The sequence below is a fragment of the Chrysemys picta genome, chromosome 1 (genome assembly GCF_011386835.1).
Source record: "Chrysemys picta bellii isolate R12L10 chromosome 1, ASM1138683v2, whole genome shotgun sequence".
Lineage (NCBI taxonomy): Eukaryota > Metazoa > Chordata > Testudines > Emydidae > Chrysemys > Chrysemys picta.
This window is the reverse complement of record NC_088791.1, coordinates 118630985-118647267: the sequence shown is the minus strand read 5'-3', so window position 1 is coordinate 118647267 and position 16283 is coordinate 118630985. Positions and strand designations below refer to the sequence as shown.

Here is a 16283-nt window from a genome sequence, read left to right as displayed (position 1 = left end):
TTTAGGCAAATTCTCACTGAAGTCAATGAAAATATGTCTGAGTAAAGACTGAGCAGAAACAGAGGCCCTATTCTATTCTGTTCTAGTCATTATACTATGACAATCGCCATAGTGTCTCTGAATAACTAGGGTAGGGAGAGGAAACTCAAATATGGTTTAATGTTGTATGAAAAACAACAGCTCTAGAAATAATACTGCTGTTTCCTTGTTGTCTTTGCATATTCTTTCAATACTTGTTAACATTTTGATAATAAATGGAATTTTTTTACAGGTTTCACAAAACACAAATTCTCTCACAGTTCTCCTAAGCATATGGCAGCTAAAGTTAATTCTAGACAACATTCTAGGTCACTGCTGCCATAAGCAATTAATAAGAACAGTACTACAATGTATCCAAATAAGATGAAGTGTAGAACCAAACTTACCAAGAACTCTTATTGCCAAGGTATAAATACCAAGCGCAAAAGATTTTAGTTGTGGTTTAATGCACCTAAAAAAAGAGAAATGATTGTTAAAGTGAAATAAAACATTAATTACAAATGGAGGGCCTTGATTTTCCACTCTATTATGCTAGTTTTACTTTGAGGTAATGCCATTGATTACAGTGGCACTACAACAGGCATGAATTTAATGTGCTGGCATGAAAATCAGGCCTAGGAATTCATAACATCTAAATTCAATATGAAATTTTAAGACGACAGCAATGCATCTTCAAACTGGAACAACTTTTAGGAGTTACTCACACAATCTGTGGAAAATTAGTTCTGCAAACACACAGCCAAGCATTTCAAAAGCCTTCTGACTCAATGTAGTGATGGCTAGTAATATGAACATAGCTCTGACGTAAGTAAATGAGTTTTGCAGTCACAAGGACTGCAGGGCCATGCCCTTACATACATAGCAAACAAACAAACATTCTGACCCTGGCCAGCAAAGACCTTAAGCATAGGCTTAACTTTAAGCATATGAATAGTCCCGCTGAAATCTATAGGACTATTGATGTGCTTAAAATTAGACATGTGTCAAAGTGCTTTGCTATACCTGATACATGCATTTCCTTGTGTTAACGGTAGTTAATAATACAATTTATTAATGTCTTGGCCATCCTGTTAAGCATATGTAAGTAGCTGAATAAGAAGGCTGAAGCTAAATCTGTACTGTGGATAAATATAATGTTTTGGAGTTTAAGCCTACAAGGTACTGGGTGCCTCCTGAGCTAAGGAGAACACACAAATTCCACTGAAATCAAGGATTGTGGAATCAAGGGGTTCCCCACACCTATGGGGAAAGTCACCTATGAAGACACATTATTTTCCTCAAAACCATTTCCAGAATATTATCTAAGGATGGCAGCAATGACATACTGCAAGAAACAATAATTTAGTGTCTTGAAAAGACATTCCAGGAAGTCGTCCCTTCAAAGGGTATTTTAAAAGAATTTTAAAGCCTCTTCAGAAGATTCTCATTTATACTACAGCCCCTCATTGACACGTCTCTGACTGACCACTTTCAGGGCCCCGTACACAGCCACAGCAGTGTCAAGAAGCCTTAGTGTCAATGATAATCAGGCCCTCCATCTATTTAACTAACACTCAAAAGTACACAAAAGGCCTGCATCAAAAACATAACTAAGTATCCAGAGTCAAAAGAACTTCTTAGCAAGCGCATTTATAGGCCTGATTCTCTAATGCCCTGCCCTTGTGCAGTCATTTATACCAGTACAAAAGTAGGTGTAACATGTTAATAGAGCAGAATAACCTCATATTTTTACACTCACTTTGTACTAGTGTAAATGATGACACAAAGGTTCAAAGAAATTAGTGAATCAGGCCCCATCTACAAATAAAATTAATACATTCAGATGCTGGAAACCAAGAAAGAGAGATTTAGTATCTGAAATCTGCTTCTTTAGATTTAAATTTCTCCTTTATTTAAATTATTCCTTATATTAAGGAGTTGCTCCAATTTGACTGAAAATTTCATCAGAGCATTTGTTTAACTACTACAGGGGTAGGCAACCTATGGCACATGTCCCAAAGGTGGCACACAAGCTGATTTTCAGTGGCACTCACACCGCCCCGGTCCAGGGGGCTCTGCATTTTAATTTAATTTTAAATGAAGCTTCTTAAACATTTTAAAAACCTTATTTACTTTACATACAACAATAGTTTAGTTATATATTATAGACTTATAGAAAGAGTCCTTCTAAAAACGTTAAAACGTATTACTGGCACGCGAAACTTTAAATTAGAGTGAATAAATGAAGACTCGGCACATCACTTCTGAAAGGTTGCCGACCCCTGAACTAGTATATCAGCTCCTCAATAGAAGCTATATTTCCCCATACACTGAAAGCCAGTCCATTCAGAGACAACTTAGGGTGACCCTTCTTCACTTTATAGCTCTCTAGTAATAGCATACCTTTACTTAAATTACTCCCGTCTGCATTTCATTAATGTCATATAACTTCAATAGTTTCTAAAGTCCTTTGGCAATCCTAATTAGCCTAATACCTTTAAAGGAACACTACAATAAATGAATCAGTCACTGGGCATAAGCACATTTCACTGATTTTAATCCTGTAAACCCTTGAAGCAAATGTCACTAAATCTTAAAGTCTTGTAGAGATTTAGCTTCTGCATTCATATGCCACATTTGGATCTCACATTTCATATTTTTGCCAGTTTGCACCAAGTACCAGAACCAACTTTTAATGTTAGAGTTGGCTGAAAATGTCACCAAAAAAAAAAATGGTTGCTTGAATGAAAACTGCAAATTCACTTGGGCAGTAATTTTGTTTCTAAAGTGCACATATTTGCATTCTGTGAACATAATCTCATTTTTTTGTTCATAAAATTTTTCTTGGAAAGCCAATCATTGAATGATTTCACAATAATGAGCAACTTCATAAAAATTCAAATATGTTTGGAGATGATTCACGAACAGACAAATGAACTGATTCATTTTGTAAAATGGATTCATTTTGTTAATTTTCTAGGGGCCAGATTCTGATGCCCTTACTCACGCTGAGTAGTTTGCAATTAGTCCCATTGGTTTCAATGGGATTACTCAGAGAGTGAGGGCATCAGAATCTGGCCCCCCAGTAAATTAACTAAATTAACTGAATTTAAAATAAGTGTAGTCCCTTTTTCTGTTTGCAAATTATATGCAAAGTTTTGCATATAGTTTTATCTTCTGATTTATGTCATGAAAAGTGTTTTTTTAAATTTGCGATTATTGCTGAAAGCATTTCAAAACTGTTCCATATAGATAATTGAAATTGGAAAAATCACATGGTAGCAAATGTCTAGGTGTGTGGAGTCCAGGCAACTTCAACTGACTTTGACAGAAGGAGTTCTATCCTCCCTAAATATTTCTTCAGATAGAAATATAGATGCCTTTGAGTTGAAAATTTAAATGGTGGCTTAATAATTTATTACGCTGAGCTTTTATATTTCCTACACTCATTCCAACAATGACCACTGCTCATTCTGTACTGGGAATTTTTTGCAGTTGATGTTGTTTCACAAATACAACTCCCCTCTTAGATGTGCTTTCCTGCTGGAAGAAGGGGCTTGTACTGGTGCAGCTTACCCTGGTTTGAAATAAAACGGTGCAAACAAACAAAACAAGAATAGACAGGGTCTTGGTGACATTGAACCTGAAATCATCAATACATTTCAAGTAGGGCTGTCATGCAATTAAAAAAATTAATCAAGTTGTTAAGCAATAATGGAATACCATTTATTTAAATATTTTTGGATGTTTTGTATATTTTCAAATATATTGATTTCAATTACAGTGCAGAATACAAAGTGTACAGTGCTCACTTTATATTTATTTTTGATTACAAGTATTTGCACTGTAAAAAACAAAAGAAATAGTATTTTTCAATTCACCTCATACAAGTACAGTAGTGCAATCTCTTTATTGTGAAAGTGTAACTTACAAATGTAGATTTTTTTTGGTTACATAACTGCTCTCAAAAACAAAACAATGTAAAACTTTAGAGCCTACAAGTCCACTTAGTCCTACTTCTTGTTCCGCTAATTGCTAAGACAAATAAGTTTGTTTACATTTACAGGAGATGCTGCTTCCTGCTTCTTATTTACAATGTCACCTAAAAGTCGAGAACAAGTGTTCGCATGGCACTTTTGTAGCTGGCGTTGCAAGGTATTTATGTGCCAAATATGCTAAACATTCATATGCCCCTTCAGGCTTCAGCCACCATTCCAGAGGACATGCTTCCATGCTGATGATGCTTGTTAAAAAAATAATGCGTCAATTAAATTTGTGACTGTACTCCTTGAGGCGGAGAATTGTATGTCTCCTGCTCTGTTTTACCCGCATTCTGCGTATATTTCATATTATAGCAGTCTCGGATGATGACCCAGCACATGTTTGTTTTAAGAACACTTTCACAGCAGATTTGACAAAACGCAAAGAAGATACCAATGTGAGATTTCTAAAAATAGCTACAGCACTTGACCCAAGGTTTAAGAATCAGAAATGCCTTCCAAAATCTGAGAAGGATGAGATGTAGACCACGCTTTCAGAAGTCTTAAAGGAGCAGAAACTACAGAACCCAAGCCACCAAAAAAGAAAATCAACCTTCTGCTGGTGGCATCTGCCTCAGATGATGAACATGCATCGGTCTCCTTTGGATTGTTATCGAGCAGAACCCATCATCAGCATGGACGCATGTCCTATGGAATGGTAGTTGAAGCATGAAGGGACATATGAATCTTCAGCGCATCTGGCACATAAATATCTTGCGACGCCGGCTACAACAATGCCATGCAAATACCTGTTCTCACTTTCAGGTGACATTGTAAACAAGAAGCGGGCAGCATTATCTCCTACAAATTGTAACCAAGTTTGTTTGTCTGAGCGATTGGCTGAAGTAGGACTGGATGGACTTGTAGGCTCTGAAGTTTTACATTGTTTTATTTTTCAGAGCAGTTATTTTTTTACACATAATTCTACATTTGTAAATTCAACTTTCATGATAAAGAGATTGCACTACAGTACATTTATGAGGTGAACTGAAAAATACCGGCGGATCAAAGCAAGTTCGATATAATGCGGTTTCACCTATAATGTGGTAAGATTTTTTGGCTCCTGAGGACATCGTTATATCGGGGTAGAGGTGTATATCTGCGATTATGCTAGACTCACACTTGAAATTATGTTACTTCAGTATCTCATGGTGGCATTTTTGCATAAAGCCCGATATTCAGAGTATTTCCAGCTTTAGCACTGTCTGTCCAGGATGATACTTAAACTCTTGCAGTGAGAAAGGGTATATGTCAAATGAGTTCTTTCAAAAGTTGGGACAATTTGAAATACAATCTCCACACTCTCAGTTACCTAGATGTTATTTTTTTGCATTTTGGAAGCTAGGCAAGGGAAGCTGAAGGGAGTCTGGCCAAAGAAACTGAGGAGGAAAGCTTTTCAAGAGGCAGTGAGGCTGATGCCTAAAACGTAGGTTCTTGGAAGTCAGAGAGCGCAGACCGAAGATGAACAAATCAAGATTATACACAGATCATATTATATCCCCTATATATTTGCTGAAAATTAGCTTGCAAGCCTCTATTCAGTACTGGATAAGTCATGGTGCCTCTGGTCCACTATTACATGTGACTGTCTCTGTGAAAGGCAGTTATTGATACAATAGAAAAAAAAATCCCAGATAAATTCTACTTTTGTTATGTTGCATACAAGATTTTTAACTGATAATATGGAATTACTAATTTGTCATGAATCCTAAGGGGAGGATCGGAGTGAATTTTCAGCTTCTGGTTTGGTTTTAGTCTGTCTCTAGGTTCTTTTGTAATTATTTAACACACACACACACACACACACACACACACACACACACACACACACACTTAAATCAATGGCATTTTTGGGTACTCAATACCTATGAAAATTTGACTGACTATGCGTACACACAAGGCTTGATTCTCTGATACTCTAAGATCATTTGCCACCATTCTTGCAGTTTAAAGGGCATTTAAAGTTATGTAACTTTCCACTATCAGAGCTATAAGAAGTGGCCTTAATGAGAATGAGAATCAGGTGTAAATGAGAATCAGGCCCAGAGTATTATTTTTTATAACAAAGTGAGCATATGTACGCTGATGATAAACCTAGATATGAAGCTATTTGTACCATCTAATCAGAAGCACAATGTAGCTTATCTGGTAGCATTTATATTGCTATACATAATTTCGTCAGGAAGCTTTTTAATGGTTAAAAAACCTTCTGAAATCCTCTTTCCGCTGCCTTTAAGACTAGTCGAAAAGGACACCCAGTATTATGAATGAAGACAGAAAATGGATTTTAATATCAAATCACTTTGAAAACATTTGCCAATAAAAGGAATTATCTCTATTTACCTTAGAAGTAATATGTATCCAGGTGTACCACCTATTGACAAAGTATATGAAGTGATGACTGATATTACCAGAAAATACAGAAACATTTTTGGACATTCATTTCCTTTTTGACATGCTCCCATCACCGCTGAGGAGCTTCTTGATGGAGACGCTGTAATTCCCACACAGCTGCAATTATAAAACACCTGGAATATAGCAGGTAAAAGTATATGTTTATTGAGATATGCTATGTATAGCAGAGGACCACCTAAAATGTTACAATATTGTTTACTGTATTTTTCCAGACCCTTGGACAGTCAAAATCTCTGTGTCCAATCCAAAATTAGAGTTGGTCAAAAATCTGCTGTTGAAAAGTTATTTAAAAAAGTATTTTTTCTTGAAAGAGAAATTTCCAAAGAAATGTCCAATTATTGACAAAACATCTCAGGTTTTTGTTTAAAACCCCCAAACTAATGATGGTTTTGACAACTAAAAAACAATTTTTTTCCAAATACAATTACATTTTCAATGTTCATGTTTTCATTTTATGAAAAGCAGAACATTTTCCATGAAAACAAAAAAGCGCACCCTAGAAAGTTCTTATCTTCTGTAGCACATTGCCGAAAACCAAGGAACTTAAGGAAACTCATAGATCCCTACTTTAAAAAGAATTGCAGTTCACTTGCCATAACAGAGCTAGCTAGGCTAAGACAGACCAAAGCATCATAAATGATGATAGAAAAGTTTCTTACAGAGGTTTTTCCACTTCCATTGGATGTTTTGCAACCAGCAAGACACGCCGACACGTAGGTGATTCCATTTTCCCCACATATAGGATCCCATTCATTTTTTGAACATATGCATCCCGAATTGCACTCAGAAAAGAGGGTTTCTTCATAGCTAGAGACCTGTTTTGTTCTGACAAAAACCAAAACAAACCTCAGAAACAAAATGAAATGCAGTTTCTCAGCAGCTTTAAGTAGAAATGTCTTCAAACCATGGGCTATATTTTCAGCAAGATGTACCTGAGTGTAGCCTTAAATCTTCAGTCTACTGAAATATTTTATTTCCACTTCCCTTCCCAAATGTTTCCTCTCTGCAATCAAACAGTATTCTACAATATGACATGCCTATTAAAATACAGCATATGTTTTATTAAAGGGGCATTGTTAACTAGTGTTTTAACAATGTGTATCTACTGATATATTGTTTTTATTTTCTAATATATTCATCTGAAACATCTGGGGCACAATTCAATTAAACAAAATTGGACCCAAATGCTCAGAACATTGGTCACTCTGATGGCAAAGGGGAAAAAATCATCCCTACCGAAAAGCTATTGAAAAAGAGGTGGGAAAGTGATCACAGATGGATTGATCTAAGTTGAGGACCTGACCCTGCAGCCACTCGATCTACTCTACAGACCTTCCTTTGACCTCAATGGGAGCATCACTTATGGAGTGGCTGCAGAAGCAAGCACAGAAAGCCCATCCAGAAAGTCCTTGGGGTCACCTCTGCTGCTGCAAGCCTAAGGAAGCTTGTGCCTGCAGATCTCAGCTGCAATAGTGTGAAAAGTGGGAATGCAACCACTTCCACGTACTGTGCTGACCCTTTCCATCTTTGTCCCGTGAGGGGGCTCTCGGAGGTGGGGAATCAGTAGAGTTTCATGGGAGTGACAACTAGTCAAGTTCAATTGGATTCATCTATCAACATCTGTTGGGGAAACTGGTATAGATTACTGCAGAGTATGAGATCTTGGCCCCACTGAAGTCAACGGCAAAACTTCCATTGACTTCAGTGGGGTCAGGATTTCACTCAGAGTGTCAAGTAACCTGCACTATTTCACCCTCTGCAGTTTAAATCTCCACCTTGAAGGGTTTTCTACAGTGGTCCTGCTATGGGGAGCCCTACAGCAGGCATGTCCAGAGGGCGTTAGAGAGTCCAAGGGTATTCAGCAGCACACAGAGGCAAGGAACACCGATACGGATGCCTCTTGGCTTGTTGAGCTCTTCAGCTCTCTAGGGATCTGTGGATTAAAAGGGCTTTTTGTGAGGAGCAGCACAGCTCCACTCCCCAATCAGAGAACTCACAGGAAATGCCATGAATTTCGATTCATCTACACAGGAATAACCTGCATAGAGAAGAATAAGGGCTTGGGCGCTAAAAACAATTACAGAGGGATTCTGGGCTTTGCTCCAAATCCCGCTGAAGTCAATGGGAAGACTTTGGATTCTTTGGATTAGATCCCTGTTGAGTATATTCACGGAATATGTGGAATATTTTGAGGAAGCAGGTTGCTTTAAAATAGAACTTTGCACTCAACGTTGCACTTTCCAGCATACCCTTCATAAGACACAGTCAGTCCTGCCACGTCCGAGTTCTCACAGCCCATTGCAAATAATGAAAGTAGCAAGAGGTAACCAAAGAAGGATGATCCCAAGGATAGCTTTGCAGCCCCCAAAACATTAATCTGGAATTTTTTCATAATCAGTCCACCTGAGAATATCCCAAAGGCCACAGCAGGAATGTTGATAAGACCTACAAACAAATGAGAAAAATTAGTATACACGTAAGCTTGAACTAGGAGGACTGCTATGCCCAGCCATATTTGCTAAGGGAGCCCACAAAATGAACATTTGGCAACTGTCTGAATGACAACCCTCCCATCTACAGCTGCAACTTTAACATTAAAATTGTACGGCATCAGCTAGTCACTGCTGATCATTTTCTTGCAAAGTGATTCATTTATGGTGCAAAATCATCATGCCAAATGGACTGCAATACAGACTGTTAAATGAGTGTTTCAGTAGGCTTTTACATTCCATTTGATGTAAAGTGCTAGATGGCTACTAGTTATTATTATTATATTTCCGTTTCTGTAATGGGCCTCAGTCCATGCTCAACTTTGTATAATGTAAAACAGGATAAATTGTAAAATTCATAACAGGATGTTAGAAGACACCTTAACAGATACTCTCACCCATGAGTAACTAAATATACTATAGAAACATTTCACTGTGATGACCATGCTTATTTTGGACTGCCTAATTTATAAGCCAAAAAATCTAGTATTTTATTCTGTATGGCAGATCAGAGATTTCTGTAATAGGAACCCAACAGTGTGACAAAAGGAGGTGTGGTTCAATGGATACTCTAGATTCATAGAGTCTAAGGCCAGAAGGGACCATTATGATAATTGACACTGACCTCCCGTATGACCCAGGCCATAGAACTGCCCCAAAGTAATTCCAATCTTAATTCAAAAATTGTATGTAATGGAGAATCCACCATGAATTTTTCTAAACTGTTCCCATGGTTAATTACTCTCATTGTTAAAAATTATACCTTATTTCCAGTCTGACTTTGTCTAGCTTCAACCTCCAGCCACTGCCTCTGCTGGATTGAAGAGCTCATCATTAAATATTTGTTCCCCACGTAGGTATTTATAGACTGTAATCAAGGCACTACTTATACCTCTCTTTGTTAAACTAAATAGATTGAGTCTACCACTATAAGGCGTGTTTTCTAATTCTTAATCAGTCTCCTGTATTTTCTCTGAACCCTCTCCAATTTGTCAACATCCTTCTTGAATTGTGGGCCGAACCAGAACTACTATTCTAGCAGTAGTTGCACCAGTGCCAAATACAGAGGTAAAATAAAATATTCCTACTCAAGAATCCTGTGTTTATGCATCCCAAGATGGCATTAGCTCTTTTGGCCACATTGTTACACTGTTCAGCTCATGTTCAGCTGATTATCCACTACAACCCCCAAATCTCTTCAGAGTCTCTGCTTCCAAGGATAGAGTCTCACATCCTGAAAGTATGGTCTACATTCTTTGTTCCAACATTTACATTTAGCTGTATTAAAACACACACTGTTTGCTTGTACCCGATTTATCAAGCGATCCAGATTGCTCTGTATTAGTGACCTGTCCACTTCATTATTTACCACTCCCCCCCGAGTTTTTGTGTCATCTGCAAATTTCATCAGCGATGATTTTATGTTTTCTTTCTGGTCACTGATAAAAATGTTAAAATAGCATAGGGCCAAAAAACAATCTCTTCAGGACCCCCACCGGAAACAGCCACACTCAATGATGGTTCCCCGTTTAAAGTTTTATTTTGACCCATCAGTTAACTAGCTTTTAATCCATTTAATGTGTGCCACGTTAATTTTAGTTTTTTAATCAAATTGTTATATGATACCAAGTCAAATGCCTTACAGAAGTCTAAGTATATTACGTTAACACTATTACTTTTATCAATCAAACTTGTAATCTCATCAAAAAAAGTTATCAAGTTAGTGTGCCAGGATCTATTTTCCATAAACCCATGTTTATTTGCAGTAATTATATTACCCTCCTTTAGTTCTAGTTAGTAACTGAATCCCATATCAGCTAGCTCATTATCTTGCCCAAGATCAATGTCTGACTGACAGACCCATAATTACCTGGGTCATCCCATTTACCCTTTTTAAAAACTGGCACAACATTAGCTTTTTTCCAATCTTCTGGAACTTCCCCAGTGCTCCAAGACTTAGGCCTGGTCTACACCACGAGTTTAGGTCGAATTTAGCAGCGTTAAATCGAATTAAGCCTGGACATGTCCAAATGACGAAGCCCTTTTTTTCGACTTAAAGGGCCCTTTAAACCGGTTTCTTTACTCCACCTCCGACGAGGGGATTAGCGCTAAAATCGGCCTTTGCGGGTTGGATTTGGGGTAGTGTGGATGGAATTCTACGTTATTGGCCTCCGGGAGCTATCCCACAGTGCTTCATTGTGACCACTCTGGACAGCACTCTCAACTCAGATGCACTGACCAGGTAGACAGGAAAAGGCCCGCGAACTTTTGAATTTCATTTCCTGTTTGCCCAGCGTGGAGGGCACAGGTGACCACACAGAGCTCATCAGCACAGGTAACCATGATGGAGTCCTTTAAACCAGTTTCTTTACTCCACCTCCGACGAGGGGATTAGCGCTAAAATCGGCCTTTGCGGGTTGGATTTGGGGTAGTGTGGACGGAATTCTACGTTATTGGCCTCCGGGAGCTATCCCACAGTGCTTCATTGTGACCACTCTGGACAGCACTCTCAACTCAGATGCACTGACCAGGTAGACAGGAAAAGGCCCGCGAACTTTTGAATTTCATTTCCTGTTTGCCCAGCGTGGAGGGCACAGGTAACCATGATGGAGTCCCAGGATCGCAAAAGAGCTCCAGCATGGACAGAACGGGAGGTACGGGATCTGCTCGCCATATGGGGAGATGAATCAGAGCTAGCTGAAATCCGTAGCAGTAAACAAAATGGCAAAATATTAGAAAAAGTCTCAAAGGCCATGAAGGACAGAGGCCATAACAGGGACGCACAGCAGTGCCGCGTGAAAATTAAGGAGCTAAGGCAAGCCTACCACAAATCCAGAGAGGCAAATGGAAGGTCCGGGGCAGAGCCGCAAACATGCCGCTTCTACGCGGAGCTGCATGCCATGCTAGGGGGTGCAGCCACCACTACCCCAACCGTGTGCTTTGACTCCATCAATGGAGAATCACGCAACAGGGAAGCAGGTTCGGGGTACAAGGAAGATGATGATGAAGACAATGAAGATAGCTCACAGCAAGGAAGCGGAGAAACCGGTTTCCCCAACAGCTAGGATATGTTTATCGCCCTGGACCTGGAACCAGTAACCCCCGAACTCACGCAAGGCGTGCTCCCAGACCCTGAGAGCACACAAGGGACCTCTGGTGAGTGTACCTTTGTAAATATTACACATGGTAAAAGCAAGTGTGTTTAATGATTAATGATTAATTTGCCCTGGCAATCGCGGTCAGTACAGCTACTGGAAAAGTCTGTTATGTGTATGGGGATGGAGCGGAAATCCTCCAGGAACATCTCCAGAAAGCTCTCCTTCATGTACTCCCAAAGTCTTTGCAAAAGGTTTCTGGGGAGGGCTGCCTTATCCCGTCCGCCATGGTAGAACACTTTACCATGCCAGGCCAGTAGCACGTAGTCTGGAATCGTTGCATAACAAAGCATGGCAGCATATGGTCCCGGTGTTTGCTGGCATGCAGACAACATCCATTCCTTATCTCCCTTTGTTATCCTCAGGAGAGTGATATCATTCACGGTCACCTGATTGAAATGGGGTGATTTTATTAAGGGGACATTCAGAGGTGCCCGTTCCTGCTCGGCTGAACAGAAATGTTCCCCGCTGTTAGCCACGCGGTGGGGGGAGGGGTGAAGTGATCATCCCAGAGAATTGGGTGTGGGGGGGGGGTAGTTGGGTTTGTGCTGCATGTTAACCCGGAAACCTGCAGCCCCTCCTTTTACATTGCAAACCCATTTTAAATGGCCAATCCAATGGGTGCTTGGTATGGGAAATGAGGGCGCTGCTGTTTGAAACTATTCCCACATGTTAAGAAGGTTAAAAAAGCCAAAAGACTGTGGCTTACCATGGCTGCCTGCAAGCCGAAATCTGTTGCCTGGCACTGCATGAGTGATCTCTCACACCAAACCGGCAGGCCCTCAATATAAGAGGAAAAATGCGACCTTGTAACGAAAGCACATGTGCTGTGTAATGTGAACAGCAAAATTTAACGTGAAAGAGTGTACACATTGTTCTCTAAAATGTGTCTTTTTTAACCACCTCTCTCTTCTCCTCCACCAGCTGCAAATGTTTCTCCTTCACAGAGGCTAGTGAAGATTAGAAGGAGAAAACGGCGGACTCGGGATGATATGCTCTCAGAGCTCCAGATGTCCTCCCACGCTGACAGAGCACAGCAGAATGCGTGGAGGCATTCAATGTCAGAGTGCAAAAAAGCACAATATGAACAAGAGGAGAGCTGGCGGGTTGAATCACGGGCTGAAGAGTGCAAGTGGTGGGCTGAAGAGGATAGGTGGCGTCAGCTTGCTGACAGAAGTCAAGAGTCGATGCTTCGGCTGCTGGAGCATCAAACTGATATGCTCCAGCGTATGGTTGAGCTGCAGGAAAGGCAGCAGGAGCAGAGACCACCGCTACAGCCCCTGTGTAACCAACAGCCCTCCTCCCCAAGTTCCATAGCCTCCTCACCCAGACGCCCAAGAACGCGGTGGGGGGGCCTCCGGCCACCCAGTCACTCCACCCTGATGATTGCCCGAGCATCAGAAGGCTAGCCTTCAATAAGTGTTAAAGTTTTAAAGATTTAAACTGTAGTGTGTCCTTTTCCTTCCCTCCCGGGCCACCTTGGCAGTTATCCCCCTAGTTGTGTGATGAATTAATAAAGAATGCATTAATGTGAAGTAACAATGACTTTATTGCCTCTGCAAGTGGTGCTCGAAGGGCAGAGGGCATGGTGGTTAGTTTACAGGGAAGTAGAGTGAACGGGGAGGGAGGGCGGGCGGAGGGTTCATCAAGGAGAAACAAACAGAAGTTTCACACCATAGCCTGGCCAGTCACAAAACTGGTTTTCAAAGCTTCTCTGATGCGCACCGCGCCCTGCTGTACTCTTCTAACCACCCTGGTGTCTGGCTGCACGTAATCAGTGGCCAGGCGATTTGCCTCAATCTCCCACCCTGCCATAAATGTCTCCCCCTTACTCTCACAGATATTGTGGAGCGCACAGCAAGCAGCAATAACAATTGGAATATTGGCTTCGCTGAGGTCTATCCGAGTCAGTAAACTGCGCCAGCGCGCTTTTAAACGTCCAAAGGCACATTCCACCACCATTCAGCACTTGCTCAGCCTATAGTTGAACAGGTCCTGACTACTGTCCAGGCTGCCTGTGTACGGCTTCATGAGCCATGGCATTAAGGGGTAGGCTGGGTCCCCAAGAATAACGATAGGCATTTCAACATCCCCAACGGTTATTTTCTGGTCCGGGAAGAAAGTCCCTTCCTCCAGCTTTTGAAACAGACCAGAGTTCCTGAAGACACGAGCATCATGTACCTTTCCCGGCCATCCCACGTTGATGTTAGTGAAACGTCCCTTGTGATCCACCAGGGCTTGCAGCAGCATTGAAAAGTACCCCTTGCGGTTTATGTACTCGGAGGCTTGATGCTCCGGTGACAAGATAGGGATATGGATTCCATCTATCGCCCCACCACAGTTTGGGAACCCATTGCAGCAAAGCCATCCACTATGACCTGCACGTTTCCCAGAGTCACTACCCTTGATATCAGCAGGTCTTTGATTGTGTTGGCTACTTGGATCACAGCAGCCCCCACAGTAGATTTGCCCACTCCAAATTGATTCCCGACTGACTGGTAGCTGTCTGGCATTGCAAGCTTCCACAGGGCTATCGCCACTCGCTTCTCAACTGTGAGGGCTGCTCTCATCCTGGTATTCTGGCGCTTCAGGGCAGGGGAAAGCAAGTCACAAAGTTCCATGAAAGTGCCCTTACGCATGCGAAAGTTTCGCAGCCACTGGGAATCGTCCCACACCTGCAACACGATGCGGTCCCCCCAGTCTGTGCTTGTTTCCCAGGCCCAGAATTGGCGTTCCACGGCATGAACCTGCCCCAGTAACACCATGATTTGCACATTGCTGGGGCCTGTACTTTGTGAGAGGTCTATGTCCATGTCAATTTCCTCATCACTCTCGTCGCCGCGCTGCAATCACCTCCTCGCCTGGTTTTGCTTTGGCATGTTCTGGCTCTGCATATACTCCAGGACAATGCGCGTGGTGTTCATAGTGCTCATAATTGCTGCTGTGATCTGAGCAGGCTCCATGATCCCAGTGCTATGGCATCTGCGCTGAAAAAAAGGCGTGAAACTATTGTCTGACGGAGGGAGGGAAGGAGGGAGGGGCGAGTGACAACATTGCTTACAGGGAATTAAAATCAACAAAGATGGCTGTGCATCAGGGAGAAACACAAACAACGGTCACACAGAATGGCCCCCCCAAAGATTGAACTCAAAACCCTGGGTTTAGCAGGCCGTTGATTTCACGGAGGGAGCAGGAAGCAAATGAATACAGAACAAATCTGGTCCATCTATTTTTTACATCTTAAGCTGGCAGCAGACGGTGCAGCATGACTGATAGCCATTGGCATCTTCTGGGTGCTTGGCAGAAAATGCTGTATTACGACTGCTAGCCATCATCATCAAGACGGTTCAATAGGACTGCCAGCAGGACTGAGTCTCCAGGAGACAAAACATGTCTGCCCAGGTGCCTCTGATTGAACTCACTGAGGAATATGACGATGATGGATATCAATCATAATACACCATCCACTGACAAAAGGCAAGGAGCTGCTGCTGTGTAGCAATGCAGCCCCACGTCTGCCAGCACCCAGATAGCCGATGACGGCTACCAGTCATACTGCACCGTCTACTGCCAAAAGGCAATTAGCTGCTGCTGTGTAGCAATGCAGCTCCACGTCTGCCGGCACCCAGATGACATATGGTGATGGTGAGCTGAGCTGAGCGGGCTCCATGCTTGCCGTGGTATGTTGTCTGCACAGGTAACCCAGGTAAAAAGGCGTGAATTGATTGTCTGCCGTTGCTCTGACGGAGGGGGAGGGGCCTTACGACATGTACCCAGAACCCCCCGCGACACTGTTTTTGCATCATCAGGCATTGGGATCTCAACCCAGAATTCCAATGGGCAGTGGAGACTGCGGGAACTGTGGGATAGCTACCCACAGTGCAACGCTCCGGAAGTCGATGCTAGCCTCGGTACTGTGGACGCGGTCTGCCGACTTAATGCACGTAGAGCCTTTTATGTGGGGACACACACAATCAACTGTATAAAACCAATTTCTATAAAACCAGCTTCTATAAATTCGACCTAATTTCGTAGTGTAGACATACCCTTATTGAAAATCAACATTAATAGTCCAGTGAGCTCCTCAGCTAGCTCTTTTAAAACTATGGCAGGTACCAAGTTATTTTATTTGTATCATTTCATCTTTCTTCTCTATGAAAACATAT

The 16283-nt window shown here is 41.6% G+C and overlaps 1 protein-coding gene across 1 annotated transcript in view; it reads right to left on the bottom strand.

Moving 5' to 3' along the window:
- SLCO1C1 (solute carrier organic anion transporter family member 1C1) overlaps window positions 1-16283 on the bottom strand; it is a 50804-nt gene that overhangs the window by 3241 nt on the left and 31280 nt on the right. The window contains exons 10-13 of the mRNA XM_005296587.5: window positions 8723-8918; window positions 7133-7298; window positions 6402-6586; window positions 426-490 (exon numbers count right to left, since the gene is read on the bottom strand). Coding sequence (XP_005296644.1) covers window positions 426-490; window positions 6402-6586; window positions 7133-7298; window positions 8723-8918 — 612 coding nt within the window. The remainder of the gene's footprint in view (window positions 1-425; window positions 491-6401; window positions 6587-7132; window positions 7299-8722; window positions 8919-16283) is intronic.